This window comes from Barbus barbus, assembly GCF_936440315.1.
Source record: "Barbus barbus genome assembly, chromosome: 41".
In the NCBI taxonomy this organism is placed as follows: Eukaryota; Metazoa; Chordata; class Actinopteri; order Cypriniformes; family Cyprinidae; genus Barbus; species Barbus barbus.
The window spans coordinates 17,887,811-17,912,837 of NC_136719.1; the positions used below are offsets into that span (position 1 = coordinate 17,887,811).

The 25,027-nt window shown below is 38.3% G+C and overlaps 1 protein-coding gene across 1 annotated transcript in view; it reads right to left on the minus strand.

Annotated features, from left to right (window-relative positions):
* LOC306860526 (calmodulin-binding transcription activator 1-like) overlaps positions 1-25,027 on the minus strand; it is a gene marked incomplete at its 3' end in the record, with an annotated part of 416,062 nt that overhangs the window by 78,468 nt on the left and 312,567 nt on the right. Inside the window, exon 6 of the mRNA XM_079402251.1 lies at positions 2,679-2,750. Coding sequence (XP_079258377.1) covers positions 2,679-2,750 — 72 coding nt within the window. The remainder of the gene's footprint in view (positions 1-2,678; positions 2,751-25,027) is intronic.

Sequence of the window (25,027 nt, forward strand, 5' to 3'; positions counted from 1 at the left end):
TTATACGGTTCGTTCAGTGAATCGCCGTAACTGTGATTCTGTTCAAATCTCTATAAAATCATAAATGATTCCCTTTGAGCTAAATTAAACTATTTCTTTAAATTACATATTATTATTACGTTTTTATTACGTTACATGTCTTATGAGTCATTTCATTTCCCCAACATAGCACAGCTCTCCTCTTGCACAATAAAGAGGTCTCGGCAAAGGCTATTGACCATTTTCTAAAGATCTGCCATCCTGGAAGACAAATGAAGTGTGGCCTCACATTCAGTCGTATTAATATAATAATGATATCCGGGTCTGCGTCCCCGGTCGCCACACCTCAGCCCTGTAATGTAGGATTAGATGAAGAAGGAGAGCTGAGGAATTACATTCGATTAGCACTAAACAAGAGAATGAGACGTCGAGCGATTAAATCAATCAAGTGCGGGTTTCGGGACACTCATAGAGGGAGTGTGTGTGTGTGTGCTGTGTGTGTGAGAGATAATATGCCCTTAACACCTCGACTCTCTAAAACGTCATTCCCTCTCCCAGACAGTCTATACTGCGTGAGTGAGAACTTTTCAGAAGGGCCAACGAGGTGCAAAGCATTCTGGATAAACGACGATAATACGTCCCCTCAGCAGATCTCTGCTGTTATGCAGAGCGAGAAGAGCAGAGCTGCGCAATACCACCGAGACATGCCTGGAAGAATGAGGCGCTATCTGAGGGAAAAGTGTTTTAGAGGGAAGGAGTGCCGAGATTCCTCATAGGCTTCTTTTCTCATTACCTCCTCTCCTCCCCTGTCTTATTACTGAGACTTTTCTCAATAAAGAAGATCTGGACTGGATAAAAAGACAGCCACACTTGCAGTCTCTTTGGTCTCTGTATGCTTCCCTCTTCTTTCACTCCCTCTCTGTGATCACATTCCCTGAAAATGTAGTTTTGTGTCATCGTTTGAGGCTTGACTGTGCTTGGATTGGGTTATGTGCGTTCTTAGCGGCCATGCAACCTTTGTGAATCTGCACTCTGGGACGAAAATGTTGCATAGACAGAATTCTGACAAAAATAAAAGGTCTCTGGTCCACATTAGTATCTTAATCTGGTTTAGGTGCCAGAATAGATGCCCACTCACATGTAAAATAATCACCATGAGTTTGTTTCATATGTAAATTTGTGCTCAAAATTTTGGGGTTGGTAAGGTTTTTAAAAATGTTTTTGAAAAAATTACCTATATACTCACCAAGGATGCATTTATTTGATCAAAAAACAGTAATTTTGTGTCGCAATTTAAAATAACTTTTCTATTTGAATATACATATTTTCAAATGTACAATGTAAATGTAATTTATTCCTGTGATGGCAAAGATGAATTTTCAGCAACCATTACTTCAGTATTCAGTGTCACATAATCCTTCAGAAATGTTTCAAAAATGCTGATGAATATTTTTGTGTTTCTTTGATGAATAGAAAGTTTAAAAGAGTAATATTTATTTGAAATAGATTTTTTTTTTACTTGCCTTTATGGTCACTTTTGATCAATTTAATGTGGCCTTGCTGAATAAAAGTAATAATAATAATTAAAAAGACTGACCCAAACTTTTGAACAGTCATGCAACTTGGAAAAATGGATGTGCAGTGGACATACAGTATAGTGAACTTACTAATTAAAGCAGCAGTTAAAACAAAACTCTTAATCTAAATATCTTTTTTAATGACAAGCCTGGCAAAACCGATGAGATTTTTATGCAATAGGTATCAGACAGTCAGTGAGCGGACACTGGGTGGTCCGTCTGAAGCTGAGACTACTGGGACACAGTGAGGGTGCTGCCAAGCCCTGGAGACTGATACCATATGTGCAAGACAAAGTCATGCTGGAACAACTTGCTCTATCCTGGACACAGAAACTGAGCACCTGAAGCAGCAGTGAAGCAGAACATGAGTCAGCTTAGAGAATATTGAGAAAACACTGGGACAGACTGAGAATAATATTTCTGAGAAAATGGAAATGTTGCTTCACAAGCTTTTACTTTCCTCTTTTCAAAGCCTGTAATAAGATGCTGCCGAATCACTAATGTTCTTCCAACAATTGTATGCAAATGAGCAATTTTGTATCACAGTGACTCCAAGAAAACTGTGTTTTTAACATTAATTAGTGACTGCTAAGTCAAATCGTTTAAATTTAGGGTATGAGATCTTCGGCTAGTGATTTGACCTATATTGGTTGTGTTTGCTTTTTAATTAAAAATGTGATACTAATCCAGATTATTGAATCAAATTGCTTTCTGATCAGTGTGAAAAGTTTTTAGGTTGAAAAAAAGTTGTGCAACTGTTGTGTATCATGATTGATGGTTGCTGTCACTTCTGAGTCCATCCCTAGTATATGTCCTAAAAGCTTGATTATCTATCTTCTGTGCTCTTTTAAAGGCTTCATCTGTATGCGATCCCTCCCTGGACCTCTCCCTGTGCTGGGCTGTAGTTTCGAGGTTAGCTTTGATCAGTCGGTGAGCTCAGGCTCCAGCGGGCTGAGGGGTTATGTTTAATCTCCCTGCCTGTCTCCATTACAGCTGAATTACACTTGAAGGTGTGCTGCTTAGCGAAACGAACCGGGGAAGAAGAAAATATATGATGGCTTCAGAAAAATAACAATAGGTAACAGAGTTCCCAACAGGTGTCCAAGTCTCTGGCAGTCTTACCTGTAAAAGCCAGTAGCACCTGCGGTGGAAGGTAGGGATGATGGAAGAGTGGACGTAACAGCCGTACAGACACTGGGGAAAGAAACACACACAGAAATACATGGTTAGTAGAGAACACAATGGCTAAGTCTGAAAAATAAAGTTATGGTAAGGTGTATGAGGGTCTGTCTCTTTGACAGTGTTAGCCTTGAATAGAAAAATGTCTTACTTTAACAGACTCTTCAACAGGTCTACTCTAAATACAACAACAACAATAAAAACCTAGAAAATACCTATTTATATAATTATAATTTATACAAACGACACTCGCCCATGTGGCCAGGGAACGGACAGGACACTCAGAGGTCTGTCAGGGCTGGAATGAGTCATGCGATTTTGAGAAGACATCTGGGATGCTGTGCTGTTGCTGGGCGCTGACTTTCCACCCAAACATATTGTTTGCAAGCACTCAAGCCAAAGAGCTTGGCTCTTTCTGGAATAAATCAAATATCCATTTCTATGGATAAGGCTCCTCTACAATGCACACAGGGGATATTTATTTACCTGCGGAGAATTGGAAAGTCTTGGTGCATTCACACACACACACACACACACTTGCATGGATGTATGCACACGTGTACACACAGGTCTGCAGATACACACACACCATGCACTCTGAAATAATGGATTTTTTTGAAGTTCTAAGGGAGGTTAATGGCACCGTTATACTGCAATGACAAGCTAAATACGATTAGGAATGTGTTCATTGTTGGCTGTGCAAGACTAAACCAAAGTTAAAATCACAAAGTGTGCAAATGAAAACTACTGTATAGTTCAATTCAAGGTACAGGTATTTCTGTAGCACTATTCACAATACTGTTTCAAAAGAGCTCTACAAAAGATTAGAACCTTGACAGTTCCTAACATGGTATAGCTAGGAGGAGGATAAATTAAAACCTTGAGAGAAAACAAATCTATGCAGCAGAACCTCACTCTCCTCTGGTCAGCAAGATTGTTTCTACAAAACCATATTTTTACATAATATCACTTCTTTTGATTAAGCATAACAAAAAACACAGTTTGCAACTATACTCAAGTTTTTAACATCAATATTACTACATGCTATGGGTCCATACTAACCAATAATATGGATGTCTATTACCCAGTGTATACTGTTCAGAGTGTGCCAATTTTCTATATGCACAGAATCTCCAGATGACCAGTTCAGGAACAGTACACACAGAACATACTGCGCAGAACAGTGTATCCCAAAATGCAAAGGTTCCAATTAACCTTCCATGTCTTGTGTGATGATTGATGAATGAACTTTAATATCAGCTACAATCTTTTTAATGACTTATTTGATCAGATTGCCAAGTTAAGACACATTACCATTCAAAAGTTTGGGGTCAGGAAGATTATGATCAGGACAACTGTTTTCAACATTGATAAAAAAGAAATGAGCAACAAATCAGCTATTAGAATGATTTCTGAAACATCATGTGACACTGAAATCTGGAGTAATGGCTTCTTTGCCATAGGAATAAATTACATTTTAAAATATATCAATATAAAACAACTATTTTAAATTGTATTAATATTTAATAATATTCCTGTTTTTACTGTATTTCTTTTATTAAATAAATAATCATCAGTGACTTTCAAAAACATTAAAACATTTATCGACCCAAACTTTTGAATGGTAATGTATATATTTCATTTATACAAAAATGGATTTAAAAAATCAATTAAAAATGCTACCATTTTTATTTTTGTGATGATAACAGTATAAAAATTGCTGAATAAAACATGCAATGTAGTGAGATCATATGACAGTCATGTACTGTAGCAGGTACAAATACATTATATACAGTGCACTGCACAGTATTAATTTAGTAGTGATTCCATTCAGTCTGTCTTTGTCATTCTTTCTATCACCAGCAGCAGCATATAAAAAAGCATTTAAAAAAGCATGTGTGTTTTTGTGCTAACACAGATTCCCTGGCCGTGTCAATGCACTCAGACACTCATGAGCAAACAAACACTATAGTCAGCAGAGCATTGAGGTCCAGAGTCTCTCACCGGTTCCATCTTACTCCTCTGCTAATCTGAGAGGGGCAGACAGACAGAGGCGATATCTGCAAAGCTTTCTACCAAGGGTGGTTTCTCAGAGTAGGCAAGGGAAGCATTTTAAAAGTTCATCAAATGCCACTGCTTTTCTACGCAGGGCTTCCATCTAGTGATCGACCGATATAGATTTTTTTTTACAACCGATACCGATACCAATTATTTACATGTTTATGTGCCTGATAACCGCTATGCAGAACCGATATTTATTTACTGTTATAAAGTAAATAAATGACTGCGTGAAGTAAGTCCATACTTCACTTTGGTTTTTCCTCCTTTCAGTCATCTTAACAAAAAATGGTTTGAGAATTAGCAGTCTTTCATGCAGGGCTCTAGACTCATTCCCACTGATCTCACTTTTGCGACTAACTTTCTCAGTTGGTCGCACGAGCACATAATTTGGTTGCAATTAGTTTTTTGTTTTTGCACATTTGCACATTTGATTAATCAATGCATGCTGATGAACTTTTATCATAGTTTATTATTTAACTATATTATTATTTATATGGTAACGAAAGTGTTCAACATTCAACTCGTTCTTTCTCATCTGTATTATTTGTGATTTAAATTTTGTGAACAGGAACTTTCAAATTTGCGATCTTGGTGTCACATTTTACAAGAAAAGATAATTGTCTGTTTTGCTTATATCTATACACCTTTCATTTTTTAAGACTAAAACAAAAGATGGATTCATTGTTATTCTTAATTAAAAAGCACAAAAACAATAAAACAGTACGTTGACAATGACAAACTAGCTTACATAACAGTTACTAACAAAAAGGAATAAGACGAGGCATGGCACAGGACACATCACATGCTATATACCGAGTATATTACAGAATGTTTAGCAAACTCTGAGGAAGCAAATAAATATATATTTTTTTAATTAAGGAAAGCCTCCATAGCATAACGTGAGGTAAACAGCAAAGATAACAAGCTTCTCAAAACGAAAACAAAAAGAAAAGTAAAACTAAACTGGCTGTAGCTGACAGGACTTGCATGTTTTTACTACAAGAACACTAGCATGTTCACCTTCTCTGGTTTAAGAAGCAGACTTTTACTTTAGTTTGAAAACAAAATCCTCCGTTGCGCTCCGGCCGCGACACGAACCTTCGCGCTCGTGCTGACGCGGCGAGTATAAACCAGGCTCTACCCACGAAGCACTCGCGCTCAAAGCACCTCTCTTCACGTGATCAGTGAAATCTGACTCCTGCTATAATGTGCTGCGCCTGGCAGCGCGTGCTGTATGAAGCAGACGCTTTGGAGCAGCGCAGACCATGCACTCGTACAAATGCGACCACGTCAAATTTTAACTTGCAAACAATTACCATTTTGGCCGCAGTCTAGAGCCTTGTCATGTTAAATTTAATCTTCGTATTACAACAATAAAAAAAACATTTTATTTATAAAAAGCTTTAGCAGCAGCACTAATATTAGCAGTAAGCAAAATAAACGTAGAATATCTAATGTTTTCAAATGGAGAAAATAAATAAAGGACAGGAGTCATATCAACTTAATTTTTAACTACAGTTTTAGTAGGTTTATAAGCTGTTTAATAGGCTAAAGAGTAAAGACTAATTCACTGGATAATATTATCTGGAATATTGGAATATAACAAGCATTGTATTTTATTGCATTTCTCAACTGGCATGCTCTATTTTTTGTCGTTCTAAATTATGCTGCTGACATCGCGGTTTATCTATGCATTTACACAGAACTATAGGCTACTCAAACTGCCATCTATTGCAGAGAATTTCCATAGAGTTGTATTAATTTAGATGTTTATAAACTAAATAATGGTTATATAGTAAGTGTTAATACAATTTAGGGTGCTTCAAAAAAGTGAATCTTGTTAAAAGTTACATGCAGTGGCCGTGCTGAGCATTTCTTGAGCATCAACCGCTGAGTGAACTGCGATATGAAAGCGGCTTCACGAGACTAATGTTGAGCATATAGACAACAGAGAGAGAATTAAATTCAATGCTTTTATTTCCAACATGCAATCATTCATGGCTGTATTATTTAATTCATGCAAAGTTACGTCTTTATTTGGAGAGGACTTGACGGATTATCTACGTGACTCCGACTTCACGAGACTAATAGACCACAGAGAGAGAATTCAATTCAGCGCTTTTATTTCCAACATGTGCTAATTCATGGCTGTGTTATTTCAGGCAAAGTTATATCTTTATAGGGACAGGGCTTGACAGAGTATCTTATTTATCAAATCAAGTACCTGCACGCCGTTGTTGTTGTTTCATCTCCCCTCAGATGTGCTGCAATTGCGATCCTGCGCAATTCTTTTAAAACCGTTTATCGGTGAATCCGATATTATAAAACCGATATCCGATTATGGGAAAATGCTTAAATATCGAGAAAATATCGGTAAATCGATATATCGGTCGATCTCTACTTCCATCCAGCTCTGGATCCAAACGTACAAGAGCGCATTTCTCCATCTCCATCTGACAGATAATGTCTGTATGTGGATGTCTGCTATATGTACCAGGCTGAGCGCTGTGAACGTCTTTTCTGCAGTATTGACAGGTGTGTGCGGTTCCTTACTGTTCATCCCACTGTGCGGACTGGAGAGTGCATAAATTAGCCCCAGGCAGCTTCTGTTTACTCAGTTTAAGAAATACACAAAGTGTTCAGCAGGCATAAACAAGACGCCTGGGCCGTGTCAGACTGTAGCACCTGTCAGAGCTGATACAGGAATCAATGTAAACCGTCCATCGGCTACACACATACTGTCAGAGCTTACACACATACACAACAATATAGCTTTGTTACAAAATCTAATGTGCTGTCTGTTGCCTACATAGGCAGCTGCTTTCTGACAGTGACTGAACCTCAAATCTAAATGATTTTGAATTAATTAGATCGGCAGGAACTTTTTGTGCCATGCAAAACAGGAAGGCTCGACTCTTGAATTGCTTTTGTTGTTAGCATGATGCAAAGCAAATTATTTTACAAGAAGCAAAAATAAACAAATAAATATTTTTGCTAATATTTTTCAGGCACATTATATATATATATATATTTTTTTGTTTGTTTTGTTTTGTTTCATATTATATGTTTTATTTATTTATTTTATACTCTTCTTCCCACTCAAATTGCTCTTCTTCCCTCTGTGTGGACTAGAGAGCAAATATATCAGCCCCAGGCAGTCTCTATTTATTGGTCTTCTGTCATTAGGTTTCTGAACAGAGCATATGTAAATTTTAAAATACGTTCACACACACAATCAAACCAGAAACAGGTAGGCTGACCATTTTGCATCCTCCCAAAACATTTGATATAATACACACAACAAAGCAAATGAGAAAACCATAAACCTTTAACGCAGACTAGCTTATCAGTAATTCAGGACAAATATCATTCAGCTCTTTGCTGATTCTCTCTCAAGGCTGCGTGGCAATGTGACAAACTGACAATGACAGAAGCCATTATTTGCTGTCTGTGGGCTGTGACAAATGACAGCACATCAAATGGCAAGCAATTAAGGCATAATTATATTCCCACAATCATGCAGGACTTCTCTCCATTTCTCAATCTGACTTACTCATCATTTGAAGCAACAGCAAGACTACAAATTACAAACTGTTCTCAATGCACATCTAAAACAGACCATAGATGAGATTTTGTTGTGAAATGGGCCATTTGGGATAAAAAAATAGTGGGGTCAGTCCATGTCAACTGGTCCAAAAATTCTAAAGATGGTTGCTTAATTAAGTGATCTCTATGTAGTGGTATTGCAAAACCAAGTTTTTTATTTTTAAAATAATAATGCTCAACAACCTTCACTGGACCACTTCAGATGAATTGACCACCGCGAAAAATGTGTATAAACATCCTGATCAGAATTTCTCTCAGTCCAAATGTAATAATTACTGAAAATATTAAGCAAACTATATGGTTCTGCTCAAGGACATCTAGTTTATTTGCTACTAAATGCCTCAAACTAAACTTTTTAAGACCTCATTATATATCCGGAACCTTCTTAAAATGACTGTTTCCAGGCAGACTGCATAAACAGATTGTAACTAGTGATTTCTTATAATGCTTGACATTTTTGTGTATGACCAAGGTCCATGTGCCTATGGGGTCAGTAATGGTCAACAGAGGGGATGAACATTTTGGTCAGATATTACATGGTCAGACAGTGGAGCTGTGATTAGGACACACTAATTGTGCATGTCGTCATAGCAGGTGTTACACCGAGCCATCAATCAAGGCAGCCAGGCAGGCAAAGAAGGCAAGGTGTCCAACCTGCCGAAGATGTGAGACTCTCTCATTAGTCCATAACGATGTGTGAAGGCACTCTTAATCAGACCATGGTATCTTAAGTATGGTGGCAATTTGCTGTTTTATGATGTGACGATGTGTGTGGTTGTGATACTGGATGCTCTCAATGAACCTCATCAGGGTAGATGCTGTTTACTGTGAAGCGAATGAAAATGAGGCTGCGAGGAAAAGACATACAGTCCGTTCAATACATTGCACAGTATTCAATAGTGCAATCTAAGCAAGACAATACAGGTGAATAGGGTAAATATTTTAAGTAATAGAAATCGCAATACTTTCTCCAAATGATTCAGAACATTAAGACACTTGCTTTGTATTTTGTTTTCTAAAATGTTATGCTTAAATATGAAATTGAGCCACTATATTTCATTCACTTATTTTTCATTGTTAACATTAGAGTTGAAGTTTTTTATATCGTGGATTTCAGAAATCTCTTCACATCACTTAATACATTAGAAAATACTGGCAATATTTTGCCTGTAGTGTCTTGCCTTATTAAGCAGACTCATATTCTATACCTCACAGCCTCATTTTCATTTGTGTCAAATTAAATATCGTGCCTACCCTGATTGAGGCCCATAAGCCTCTGAGGGAAACCAGACACTGCACAGTGTTTGTCTAGTCTGGTATAGCAGCTATACCGAATCCCACGCTAACCTTGATAGAGTTTTGTCTTAGCACTCGCTACACAAGGAATAATTTATCAGACAGTGAATCCAGTTGGGAATACTCAATCATACAATTTGAGAGCGCATTGGCGACAACTTGATGAATTACCTCATAGACTGATATAGTGAGCCGAGACCTTGTAGATAATCAAGACAAATCTATTACCAATCACTTGAACATGTACATTTGTCATGCCTTACTCTTCTTTCAGCAATACTGAACGGATCTGGATAACTACGTCTATGTGCAAACCCTTACAAGTATGTCCTGGTTATAATCTTGTGCCAGCAGATCTACTACAAAGTCACCGTTTCATTAAGAAGATCAAGCTTTTTATTATCAATCAGGCATATATAAGTAGACCTGCCTAAGGGCTGTGGATTGAGCCTGAGGCAAAGACAAAAATATGTCTCCTGTCCAGCAAGTTACTCAGCCTCTTTCAGGGGAGAACAGGTCTGCTGAACCCAAATGGCTAGTTAAAGCAGTAACAAGCTGTCACTACGACTCAGACTGTAACCAATCACATCCTACTTCCTTTCCACACTGATAACCTTTCTGCACCTGTGTGTGAAGAAAGCTCTTTACTTTCAGAAAAAAATCAATAAGTCAAAAGCTTACAGACATTTCCTTTAACCCAAAAACACAACACAACGTAATACGTAATTTAAAACACAATACATTTTTATGGATCTTTCTATAATGCCATAAATAAATTTTCCATAGTGCACAATTTGGGACATGGCCTATGTCCCAAATTGTGCACTATGGAAAATTTATTTATTAAATATAAAGAGTTATATATAAATTATAAACTCTACCTGTCATGCCTTAAAACTTTTTTTTTTGAATGTACATTGTACACAATTTTTTTTGTCAAACTATCATTCAAATTATTTTTTGACAAACCCTGTAGTTATATAAATTATGCTACTTTGTTAAAGGGATGTAAATAAATATAAATAAAATACTGACATAATTTACTCATCCTTCATATAGTCGCAAAACTGTATGACTTTTGTCTCTGGAACACAAGAGAAGATATCCTGAGAAATGGAAGTCAATGATCACCAGTACTATTTGCAAAATATCGCCTTTTGTGTTCCACAGAAGAAAATAAGGCATAAACAAATGATAAAAGTGAACAATTTAGTTGTAAATTTAAGTTTGAATCTTCCGACTGAACCGAATTTAAATGAAAGAATTCTCAATTCAATTCTGAATGATGCACAGTCCTGCTAGTATCATACTAGTATGACATTAGCAGTATCATCTCTAGTAAACAGAATCATCTTATTGAGTTTAGCCACCACTGCCGCAGCATCTCAAACTTCAGCTGTGTGAAACAAAATGAAGCTAAGAAAACCATGATTGTCACCGAACAATACTGCTCGCACAAAAAAGAATGCCTTATGGTAAATTTGGTTTCTAAAAATACCTTGCACATTGTAAATAAACAAAAACAGTTTATAAACAGACCCCGAAAGGGGGAATTAATTACTCGAGCTGGAGAAGTAAACAGAGCCATACATCAATATCACAAACACAACAATAACACAGAGGAAATATTGTACAACTAAGGCTGTCCCATATCATTGCATGCAGTGAGAGAAAGAGAGATAAGGAGGAGGAATAGTGTGTGTACTACCCACACTCATGCCTGTGACAGTACAACAAATGTGTGCGTGCGTGTGTGTGTGTGCACGTCTCTCAGGCAGAAGACACAGTGTCTGTTGATGTTAATGCCAGGCCTCTGGGCTCAGGGCCAAAGGCATTAAGTGGAATCGAATTCCACAAAACTAGCTTTAATCAGCAGGTTTTTAAGGTTAGAATTACCCTCTCTCCTCCAGCCTGCCTGCCAAGGTTAAAGCCCTGCCGGAGCAGGCTGAGGTAATGGGATGGTGGGGTGGCAAAGGCCTCATGCTCCTCTGCTCCTCTACACACTAAAACCCCAGCATACTCTAACACATGACGAGCATCTGCAGAATACTGAACAACCCAGTGCTCTCGACTCTTCAAGGACAACGGTGACCAACTGAAGTATGTGTATATGCAGTGTGGTTAGAGGTTAAATGGCTAGTTTAAATTAAAATTCCTAGAATTACAACTTTTCCAAACCTGTTTGAATTTTTATGTTTTCTGGGGAACACGAAGGAGATATATTGTATAATATTACAGTGGGGACTGGTGATGTTAAAGGGGTCATATGACGTTGCTAAAAATAATTTTTTTGTGTGTATTTGGTGTAATGCAATGTGTTTATGTGGCTTAAGGATCAAAAAACATTATTTTCCACATACTGTACAATATTGTTGCTCCTCTATGCCCCGCCTTTCTGAAACACAACGATTTTTACAAAGCTCATCGTTCTGAGAAGCGAGGCGTGCTCTGATTGGCCAGTTTTTATTGGCCGAATACCTCAAGCGTGAGATGGAAATGTTACGCCCCGTACCGTATTATGATGCCGTGTCCCGGCACGACGACACAAAAACAATGAAACCCACTATAAAGGAGGCATTTGTTGCATCCAGTGGGGACATAATTACTTATTATAATGACTTATACTGTCTTTTTACTTTTTACTGTCTATCCTGCCAGGTTCAGGAAATAGTCCTCCGTAAAATGCGCTGCACACACTCTAATATTTGGGTTGAACTGTTCTGGAACAGAGTTGTAAATACAACTTAACCACTGATTTCTAGTTGTGTCCTCTTTTGGAATCCCAAACAAAGTACTTTCACTTTCGCAACGAAACACAACGTCTCCACAACATGGTGCCAGCAACACTACTACAGCGAGAATAATAGTTCCGCCTTCTTTCATTGCGTATACGTTTGGGCGGTGTTATGCAAATCTTCCCACACCGTGACGTAGACATGTGGGGGCGTGTTTATGAGCCGTTTTAGTGGGCGTGGCAGAGTCTTAACTTTTATAAAGAATATCTCTTTGGTTTTGAGACTTTAGTCTTTGCAACTTCAAGGATCTTGTCTATGCACAAACAGCTTGTAACACCCCAAAGAGAAAGGAAAACTTGAAATCGCATCATATGACCCCCTTAAAAAAAACAAAAAAAACCCACTATAGTGTTATTCAATAACACCCCTCCCCTTCTGTAACTCACAGTTTTGATTCAATTTAATGACAAATTTGACAGGCTTCCCACAAGAACCTATGACATCAAACCTGGTGCGAACAGAAAGAGAGTGTGAGATTTAAAATCAGCAGATGATGGTGAGCTATTCCTTTTAAACATTTAATTTTTTTAGGTGACTGCAAGGTTGATCTAAACCCCAAAGTTGATCCATGAACTACCACCACTGTATCTACGAGTAAGATATTTTACACCAGGTTAATCCAAGGCGACTGTCTACTTACCTACTTGTGTGCAAGACAGGTAAAGAGAGATAGAGTGACTGTTGATTGCTGATCTATTACATCATTAGCAGGCAGAAGGTGAAGGTGGTATCCAGACAAGACTAACATACGTTGTCTAAAAGTGCTTTTACACATCCAAACCCCAATCAGCCCCCAGGCTGAGCAAGCTCAGAGCGTATAGAGCCATCATTACTAAGAGTCTCTCTGTGCCACAATGTAAGGGTACTGTAATAGCCCATTAAGTCCTGCTGTCTGACAAAGTGACTTCGGGCCTGAAGCCTGGCCAGAGTTCCGCGGACAGAATCATGATTCAGGAAGAACCCTGTGCAACAGGCAGTTTTTTCCCTTGTTCTTCTGCTCTGTGTCTTCCTCTATCAGGGTGAAACAAAAATAAATGGCATATTTCTCTTTGTCAGAGAGGGCTGGTGATGCATGAGCTGCTAACACAAAGAACGCGGGCCTCTGGGACTCCGCAGAGCTCGGTTATTTGCGTCTACGTAGGATAGTAGATGACTCTCAAACAGTGAGGCCAAATTGAGGAGAGACTCTTACATGCTGGAGTCAAAAGGATAGAAAGTTTAAACGAGAGATTAGCTGCCTGAAGGGAGGGATTGTTGGTGTCTAATATAAAAATTACAGAAACTTTCATGAAAGCTTTGAAGTGAGTTTATCTCTTAAATATGAAGAGAAAAGGGCTTCGGCATGCTGTTCCTTGTCAAAAATATCATGGGTATTGAGAGATAATTCGCCTTCAACCCACTGAAAAAAAACTTTGAAGTACTAGGGAATTGTCTCTCCTCATTCTCCATTCACACCCTTACCCTGTCTGAGATCCCATTCTCTCCTCTACCTCCCTGATCCCAAACCCTACCGGCGTCTTGAATAATGAATCTGTCTCCATCTGCCGTAGCAGCCCATTATTCATGGAATTCCGGGTTTCATTACGGAAGCTAACAGAAAGGCAAAAGGATGGTCAGTCCCTCCTGTGGGGGTCAAAGGTCAGGGGTCATCTGAAAACAGCTGATGTTTTTCAGCATGCTGAAGTTTCTGGATCTATCAGCATTCGAGATCTGAGAGAGCAAGTGATTCGTAAACACGACGCAGTAATATTAGACTTCTGAATGTGAATCAGAGGCTGGCTGGTTTGCATGAATAGCATTATGAGACGTGTGGCACTTTGTTTTATTTCCATTTGAGCTAAATATTTATGCACAAAGCTTTGCTCCCTGGGGAAACGGTTCTCATGCTTTTTGAACAGCTTCAAATGCTCACAACAAACGCTGAGCAGACAAACACAATGAGTCGACTGTGTCAAAATATGGAAAGTGGGTTAAACCGTTTAACCCACGCTACAAGAAACTTAAAGGAATAGCTCACCCGCATCCATATGACTTTCCTTATTCTTTAGAATACTAAAGGAAATGTATTCCTGGCTGTTTTTTTCTTCCATACAGTGGAAGTGATTTGGAATGAAAAAGAAAAACACAATAAAAGGGCCATAAAAGAGGATCAAACGACTTCTGCGCTATATTCCAACGCTGTAAGATATTATATAAAATGTAAGTTGTTATTTGTGCCAAATACAAAGTGCCAGATTTGAATATGAGAAATTTTGAATGGGTCCGAATATATATGATTGGTTACAGTGATGTTACACAAGGTGGCTTTACAAAATTTGAACAAAACACAAAACATATTTTTAAGTATATTTTCAACCACATACAATCGCTCATTTTGAGATTGTAAATAAACTAGAACAAAACTTAGAAAACTGTAATTCAGTCAAATCAGGGAACGACTTATGGGTCTGCATATGTTTACAAAGCCAAGATAAAGGAAATATTTTTCAGAGTACATAATTAGAATGTTAACATATGGATTCAGAAAATTGCAACCAGGGGAATCTGTTAAAAGAAAGTATTTAAATAAAAGATTCAATAAAATAAATTAATTTACTTTCTTTCTTTTGAAGAACATCAAAGAAGATATTTTCTGAAATATCTCATGGTGTTTCTCTGTAACAAGTCAATGATTACCAAAATTATTTGGCTACCAACATTCTTCTTCTTCTTCTTCTTCAAAAAAAATTATTTTATGTCCCACAGAAATCAGAAAATCCTACAGGTTTGGAATAACTTTTTTGGTGGATAATCCCTTTAGGTTTTTAAAAATGCAAGCCATTTCCAGGGCATGTGAAACAAATGGAACTTTGGAGTGTGACTGTATAAACCAGGGAGAATCTGTAGCTCTGCATAATTGTGTTAGCAGTGATTAGCACACAGTTATAGATCTCCCAGCTTGATGTATATGCTCTCTTCATTTCTGCCGGCTCCCGCACGAGCAGACAGCCGTTCACAGAGACTGTTAATCATAAAGAGACGCTTCAAAAAAGAGAGAAAAGAGAGCCAGAGTCAGCGAGACATCAGAAGAGAGCAGAGAGACTACTTGATTACCAGCGAAACAGCCAGAAAATCAGACCCTGGGATGAAGGAGGAGAAAAGGAGGGGAGAAAGAGAACAGGAGGTACAGAGAGAGGGAGAGAGAGAGAGAGAGAGAGAGAGAGAGAGAGCATGAATGCTAACCAGCACCCAAACACAGAGCAGAGGCTTTATCCTTCACAGGCAGAAAAACACCAATCGCAAACACATTTTCTCAAGCCCAGGCCCTGAGAGAGATAAAAAAAGCAATTTGTATTCTATTCCTCCTCAGCGTCGCTTGCCCTGTTCCTCTGCCTGCATATTTGTAAACACGGCTTCGTCAGAGCAGCTTAATCTTCCTTGCACAAACGCAGGCTGGAGGCGGCGGAGGGGTGACTGGATGAGGAGGTTGGGGCAGAGGGGTCAGGCGAGGTCAGTACAGGCCAAACCGCATTTCCTGCTCTGGAACTGGAGGTACGCTCCTTTATACACATACCAGAGTGGCAAACACTAATCTACATGCTTTCTGATATTAAATTTGTTATGTTTGTGTTATAGCTATAGGCAACAAATAAAGAGCCTGGGACCATATTTTTGCTTATATAAAATTATACAAATACATACATAAATAAATAACTAAACAATTAAAAAAGTGAATGTAAAATGTTATATTGCTAAATTCTAACTTATTTTATTTACAATAAATCTAACTTACATATTTATTCTAACCTAGATGTTTGCTAAATTCTAGGTTATTTTTGATTCTATTAAAATTTATATAAAATGTAATTTATGTGTATATTAATCGCATAATATACAAATTCATCCCATATGCACATTTTGTAATGACAAAATATGTTAACCTATTTTTTATTTTTTTGGCTCCAATGGGCCAGAGAGGAGCTGCTATATTGGAGCATGGCGGAAATTCAGGATCCAGATGGCTTGGAACAGTTTGGGACAGCTTGATATTATCACAGAGTGACAGACAGAGTGATCAGTCCAACATTAACTAGCAGCACAGATACAGGCCTTACTAACCCGAGCAACATGTCCAAATTTACTCCCAAAACACAAGCCAAATTAACATTGAAGCAGCTCAAGAACAAAAAGGTGAATGGGCCTCACCTCAATCCAAATAAGAATCTGTGCAATTATTCACAAATTGTGGTGCACAAGCTGCAGAGGACAGGTCTACAAAATATAATAATTTGGTGACAAAATCTTTAATGTTAAGATAATTTATATATTTAAATAAAATAAAGATATTCCTAATAATTATAATTTAAAGAGAGTTTAATTTACTTATATATATTTTAATAAATACATACATTTATGCTTAACTATTAGGATTTGGATGATTAATAGTCTCTATTTCTCTCTCTATTTTTAAAACTAGAATAAATTGTAAAACTAATAAATTGTACAAATACATATATTGGCAGAACTAGAACATGCTACACTCGTTCACTTATTGTATAACTCCATGGGGGGGGGGGGGGGGGGGGGGGGGTATAAAACACAGTTGTTAGTATTCTACAGACTGAATTTCACTTTTTGATTCAGATAAAAGAAAACTGAAGAGACTTGAGGAGTTTGTGATCTTTTGTTGAAAACACACACACACATACACACACACACACACGGACAGTGGAGCCCACATAAAAGGAGACAGATTCTGTGTTATGAGAAAGAGAGAGGGAGACATAGGAGAGACAAAAACGAACGGAGCGAGTGTAAGATAGAAGGCAAGGAGAATGAGAAGTGACACTTCATTTCGGTGGCCCATGTCTGGCTGACTTATTATGAGATGTTTTGTAAGCTGGCTTGGTGGTGCATCTGTTCTGGACCAGAGCCTGTTCTCTATCTCAACAGAGACTGGTGGCTGGAACCTGTGTTTATCTGCCCTGGGCAGCAGCCCCCACTGTCCTCCTAAATTTACAGCCTGGCTCTCTGTCTCACTCCCTTCTCTGTCATGGCTACCCTCTTCTCATGACATACTCCCGCCTGGCCTGCAACCTTCTCAAATATAAAATAAATATAATAATAAAATGGTTACTCATCATGTATACCTGCATAATGTACAGTATAAGTGTCCATAGCTTTTGTAGCTTGGATGAAACAAAATGCTTTTCAGCTGTTCACTGGGTTCTCAGGGAATTCAGTCAATCAAGAATTTAAAGACCCTAAAAGTTTAATGCCCTTTTCCCACTTTTCATCATCTACACTTGCTTTCAGCTATACTGAAAACAAATATTCTATAGAACATCCTTGTATAAACAATAAAAATAAACCCATAACATTCATATGTAGTCAGACATATGGACAAAGTACTGTATTTGAATATAATAAATGTAAAATATATATTTAAATGAATATATAAAATATACAAAAGATAAAATTAAATAAATAAAAAGAAGAAATCATAAATAGAAGAAACCATAACTTCAAAATCTTGATAGGCCTATGGACAAGAAAATAGATTTGAACATGAATTTTGAAATCTAAATAAATCAATAAATGAAAGGAACACATCATAACAAATAGAAGAAACCAGAATATACAGATTTAGTCAGGCCTATGGAAAAGACACTAGATTTGAAACATGAATTTTGAAAAATATACAATATTGAAATAAAAAATATATATTTTGCTAACCTTAAGAGCAGCTTTTAATGGATTTCCAAGGCTTTAAATGAATATCCATTTCACAGAAGCTACAATTAGGTGTGCTATGAGCCTCATCTTGACTGTGTTAGATTTTTTTTTGTATTTCATCGATCAGCAGTGACAACTGAAATTCACAGACATTCAGACATCGATAAAAGATGAAAGAAAGACAGTAGCAAAGTTGGGTGATTGAAAGAGGGCGTTGGAGAGACAGGAAGCAGAGGTACAGAGAAGAGCTGGAGTGGAGGGAGTGAGTTATGTGACATTCAGTATCTCTGGAGCTCAATCCCCTCAACAGTTTACTTTCCCCAATTACAGATATGGGCCACCCCGCTTTATCCTTGCTCATGAGTGATATGACGCCTCCGTCCTTCAGTGCGCTTCCCGCACTCCAGATGATCTAATGTGACAGAGTGCAGGTGTAAGTTATCAGAGCTTTGCTTCGTCGGAAAACGGCAGGCTTTATTTGCGACTGGTAGAACGTTAACTGTCCCGTCTCAAGGTTAGGATTGCTCGCTCAGAGTCAGAGAATGAATGTGGACGCTAATGCCTTTTCCACAAGCGTCATTCCTGTTTCCTCTCTCCTGAAGTGGTTCAAGACTGCTGCTTGATTTATACGCCACACGCACCATTAATCCTGCAACCATGCATGGCTCAGCTGAATAATTGATCTCGGTGCTTCTGTAACTAAATCTGTCAAAATAATGATGGCCCCCCACACCAATCGCTGGGCCCCACCAATGGCTTATGGTCTGCTAAAAGTCAAAGCAAAACAAATACTAAAATACAAACAAAAACACTCACACCCAATGAAAAGGAAGGCTGGAGCAACTTGCACTGGAAATTAATGAGTGTGTCTGTGACTCTTCCTGACCACAAGAGGGAGTTTCACAGCTATGGTCTATTCTTTGTAAAATTTATGTGTGAGTGTGAAACTCCAGCAAATCAAAAGAACATGTTGTAATGACATCAAGGAAATCTGAAAGAAATCCTGCTTCCTAAGCATTTCTCTTTTCAGACCAGATCTCAACCACTTTAGACGCAAAGATCGCCAGTGGCCCCAGATTGTTGTTAACATTCACTGTGACATTCACATTTAATCTTGAAAAATGTATAATAATGATAAAGTATCAATAGAAGGATTTAGAATGCTAATTTTGATGTTACACTACTATTTATGCTTAAAAAACTTTACAGTGACAATAAATTCGTACTATCTAATATGAGAGCAAAATAAACATGCAAAATAAACTGATATTACTGATATTTATACAGAATAAGGAACTTGTTTCTGGCCTGGTTTATTTGTGATAACAGGGCTTTGCTAAACAACATTCATGGCAGTTTTTAGTTCAAAAGTACGGTGGCCGAGAGAGCTCAACGCGCTGCAACTTCAGAAAACACATGCAAATAGAAAAAAACACCAGCAAATCAAGAAAACATCTTCATCATTTTGACAGCATCCTCCATAATAATACATAATACATAATATCCAAAATACAAAGAAATCATGCAATCAGGGTGTTAAAATAAACCACAACAACAAAAACACTCACCTTTCAGTTCACCAACAACTCAACCAATAGCCACTGCACAATAAGCAAATCCCAGCTGGTCCGTCACTTTTTTTGGGTCCCCTTGAAACATTTCCATTGTGGTCCATGCAGCGCGTTTCTTAATTTGCATTTGTTGTGAAGATTTGCAGCGCGCTTCTTAATTTGCATGTGTTGTGAGGATTTGCAGCGCGTTTCTTAATTTGCATGTGTTGTGAGGATTTGCAGCGCGTTTCTTAATTTGCATGTGTTGTGAGGATTTGCAGCGCGTTTCTTAATTTGCATGTGTTGTGAGCATTTGCAGCGCATTTGCTGTCAAAATGATGAAGATGTTTTCTTGATTTGCTGGTGTTTTTTTCTATTTGCATGTGTTTTCTGAAGTTGCAGTGCGTTGAGCTCTCTCGGCCACCGTACAAAAGTGTGTAAACTTGGATAAATACTGATTGCACGTTTACATCATATTTCTTTAGACTGAATCATTATATCTATTAATTTCCCACCAAATTATGCAATTATCTGGAATGTTGAATAAAATGTCTGAACTAACTAAAAGATACCACTGAAAAAGGAGAAAACAGTCTCTGTAATGCCATAGTCTCTGTACACAGCACAGATAAGTCAAGCGGCGGAAATAAATTTTTTCCAGTCAAAAATAATTATAAAACTTTCAATTTTTTCAAATTCATATTATTATTATATTAATGTCTAAATTCACTTATAATACATAAGATTATTAATTATTTTAAAAAAAATGTATTTATATCTTCTTTTTAAACATAGTAAGTAGTATAGACTTATGATATTTATTGGTTATTAGCTAAAACAATGGTGAGTAGTGGCCAGAACAAAAGGTCAAGTTAAAGTATATTGCATCTAAATAAGAGAGAATATAGCTAGAGATACTGAAACAAAGTTTCATTATCAACACTGCTAGCAAAACATTCTCAATATCCGTTCTCTCTAAGCTAGCCTGATGTTGGCAGTCATAGGCCTCCAGAGGCTGTAAATAATGTCCCATGCGCTGTATGGAGCAATACACACACATCACCCACAGCCACCCTGTGCCAATTTACTGTTTCTGTGTCTCAGGGAGCCGCAGCCGCCGCCTGGAAGGCATCTATTCCAGTCCATTTACATGCAGTGCCCTCTGGACAGAGATGAGCTTCTGCTTCTCTCTCAGCCTGTCTAGTGGGGCGAACGGGGCGAGATAACCCTGGCTGTGACTGCGTCCACAGAGATGGGGATTTCTGCTAATGACCACAGAGCAGGTCATCGAAATCAGACGGCAGACATGAGCTGTCGGCGAAAGCTGCATCAAAGAATGGAATGTACTACGCTAACATCTCTGGCGTGAAGCGACTCATCTCGCCTGATGTATTAATTAAACAACTGTGTCAGCTTTCGACTAATTACCATTTTGTCCCATTTGCGAGAGATCCAGCCAGGGAAGGTGGAGTCACATTAGTGCAGAGCCAATCCGGAAGCCTGGAGAGGCTGTAACAGGAAGTGTCCTGCGAGGAACCCAGTTTTATACTAGAAAGATGACGTAGCTGATAAATGAACAAAGTCAAGTGGATATTGCTTTGTGGTGTTTTCTAATGAGTCCCCAAACACAGACAGAGAACTAAAAGGAGGAGGAGTGTGAGTATACTGATTGGAGTATGAGTGGAGGGAAGAACACGAGACGGAGAGAGAGAGATAGTTTTCCCATCAGTGTAATGCGCTGTTCCATATCAGTCCCAGCGGGATAGAGTGCTCTGCCGTCATTAGCGTCCACCCACCACTGAATCTAATTAGCCATCCTTTTGCTCTGGCACACACACACACACACACAAACACACACTGCCACATTTGCGCGATCAGTAGATAGGCTGTCGTGAATGCCAGTGACCCTTCGTTTCATGCTGCTGTTACTGAGTGACAGTATGATGAGTACAGCTTGAACGCCCCCCTTTCCTGCAGAGTCCGTTTGGGGCCCGCCGCACCCCCTAGCTCATTACTGTGGTGAGTTTGTTTAGATATCTACCATGACAGTCACAACGACTTCAGGGGCCACTGAGAAACATGTGTGCATGTCCATGTCCGTGTCCATCTCTGAGCACCTCTCTCAGCCCATATGGGAGCCTCTTTACACTTTTCTAATGCTACGCAAGAGGCCTATTTCACAGTGGAGTCTGTCCTAGCAAATGACTGCCTAAAATGGCACTCATGGCGAAATGACCATCTCCTGCAAGATACTTCTGCAGCTCCGCTCTGTTTGTGCCATTTTGCCCTTTGTAAAGTCTAATTGAAGTGCGAGATTTATGTAGGCAGTTGATGGTCTAGGGGGAGCGCAGTGAGAGCAGACGGCGTTACCAAGACGGCATGTAAATGAAACTCAGTGCAAGCCCAGCAGAATAGCAAATAGGACAAAACAGACGGAGCCCACCACACCAAAACAAAACAAAAAAACCCAAAACAAAACAAAACAGCTTTGATATTTTTGATACAAAAGACTTTGATATTTCCTAGTAAAGGGGACTTTTGCCAGTGTGTGTTATGTTAAAAGAAAAAAAAACAATTATCAATTAGGCCCGAGACTGATGTAAAGAAAAGTAATCTGGTATCTCTAGAGTGTTTCTTTATTTATTAAGAATAATATAAGCCGATGAATAGCTCTGATGCTCTTGTAGGAAAAATCAAAAGAAAAAAAGAATCACACAAAAGCTTAGCAGACCTCAGCAGAATTGCAAAGTCAGTAAATTCTACAAATCCCCTGGGCCTTTTGCTTGTTCGTTTATTAAATATTTGGATATATTTTATTTTGCTTTCAGCTACACATTAGAATGTATTCAGGATCAAATATAATGCGCTTTAGTGAGAAAATAAAATGATACTGGCCGGTGGCCGATAATTTTATAAGGAACTGCAATTTTGTAAGTACTTCTAACTTACCTCGGTGGAAATTTACCATCTTACATTAATCTAAATCTAAAGTTCATTTTTCTAGGAATCCATGTGGTGAATCTGTGTGAAAAATTCCTCATATTAACAACCAAAATGAATACATGCTAGTAACAAAATCATGATGACTCATCTCTATGTTTCTAACAGGTGCAGTTTTAACTGCGAGTAACACAATGACATGCTATGTTTGGCAACAAAATGACAATTTCATTAGGACAAATATATATTGTGATATTAAACAATATTATTCAATCAAGTGTGCTAATAATTCAGGTAATCAATAAGGCAGGTGATCACAGCCATGCCTGATTGAGACAGTACGTTAAAAATTAGTATCTTATATTTTAGACGTAATATTGTCAGTCACTTTGTCTGGTTTTCCTCCGCCAAAGCAAATATATCTAAACAAACCCATGGTAGAAAAGCTGCAACAAACTAGAACCTAGAAGTTTTATTCCAGCATTTATTTAGTCAGTGTGTTGAATAAATGATTCAATAACTCATTCAAAGACAGTCACTTGTCGCCACCTACTGGCCTAACTATGTAACCTCTAGAAAGAATCATTTAAAAATCCCCACTACTGACACATAATCACAGCCCGTATGGAACACAAACACAACATATTTATAGCTGGTAAATCCATTTAACATATCTTACAATATTTAAATTCCACAGATGTTCAGTGTAGACAATATTAATACTCCACTGATATTTTTGACCTTGAGATCACTTGACTTAGTATGTTTATGTGAACAGATGCATTGCCTACAAAGAATTTGCTAAACCTCAAAACAACAAAATAAGAGAACGGGGCACAGACGCTTAAAAATCAGTTAAAAGGCAGGGTGAGATATTATCGTAAACAGTGAAACAGCGCGAGTGTGTTTGTTGGGAAATAAAGTATGAGCCGCACAGCTCACCTACCACAGGTGGGCAAGTGGGAATAATTGTGTAATGGCCGACAGCATGAATCAGCTCTGAGACACACACATACATCTGCAGCAGCTCTCAGCACCTGCAAGCCCTGATCACTCTCTCATACATAACGACCAATAAAGCCATTGCTGACTCCTACTGAAACACAGCCAACAGGGAAGAGAGAGCGAGAGGGAGAAGAAGAGGACTCGCATGATAGCACCCACTGAAACAGGCTTCACAAGCCAGCGGCTCCTCATTTAATGTGTGACCCGTCTCATCCCTTCGCCCACGGTGTGTGTGTATGTGTGTGTAAGATACTAGTGTGGGATGCCCTGTGAGCAGAGGGCTCCAGGAAGCAGCCTGCTTGACTGTGACTGAGGGTGTTAATTAAAAGCCATGGTGAAGCCAACCAGAAGAGTAGGGCGAGCGGCACAGTGGGCGAGCATAGACTCCGGGAACAAAAAAAGCCAGAGAAATGAGAAGCACAAAACGGAATAAAAGGAAAAAAGGAGAGAGAGAGGAGAAGCGGGTGAAGGGATGGGGACAGCATGGGGTGAGAGTCGGGGATAATTACTGCTAATAAAAGCTAATGGAATTTATCCCTCTTGTCAGGTGTAAGATGATGTGATTATGGGCGAGCTGGCTGAGGGGAGATTGGGAACTGATCCGTTAATCCCCCCATCCTCCTGCACCATGGACGACTGGAGGACCGAGGTGGCTATCAGAGGAGTGGAAACTTAAGAACAAGGGAACCAGAATGAAGCGAATGGAAAATGGCTCGAAAATAAGTGACATCTTGAAAGTGCCCGTGGGGTCAATGAGTGTATGTACAGCTTATATAGTCCTCGAACCTGTGCATGGAATTAAGAAATCAGATTACTAAAGCCTTTCGGGGTTTAATGTTGAAGCCAGCATCAAAAAGCTGTGTGTCTGTCAGAGGTCATGGGTCTTTCAGTCGGACAATGATGCAAAACACTTCTAAAAGCACCTAGGAGTGGTTGAAAACAAAACACTGGACTGTAGTGGGAAGCAATGAATCCAGATTTAGACCCTCAGAAAACCTTTGAGGGGATAATATTTAATAATATAACAATTTCATTCTATTTAATTCAATTTTGAGATGTAATGCTATTACATTACTGACAAAAATAAATTTAATAAATACATATTTAATTATATTATTTTTTTTATTTTATTTTGCTTTTCATTTCTTTATTATCCAGATAGGACAGATAACAGAAGATATAACAGAAAAGTACTGGGTAAATCAACCAATCAATCAATATATCTATCTGCTTTTTTTTTAAATACTACTGATTTGATATTTTGCTTTCATTTAAATTGCATTACTTGAAAAATAAAAATAAAAATAATAATAATAAAGCAAGG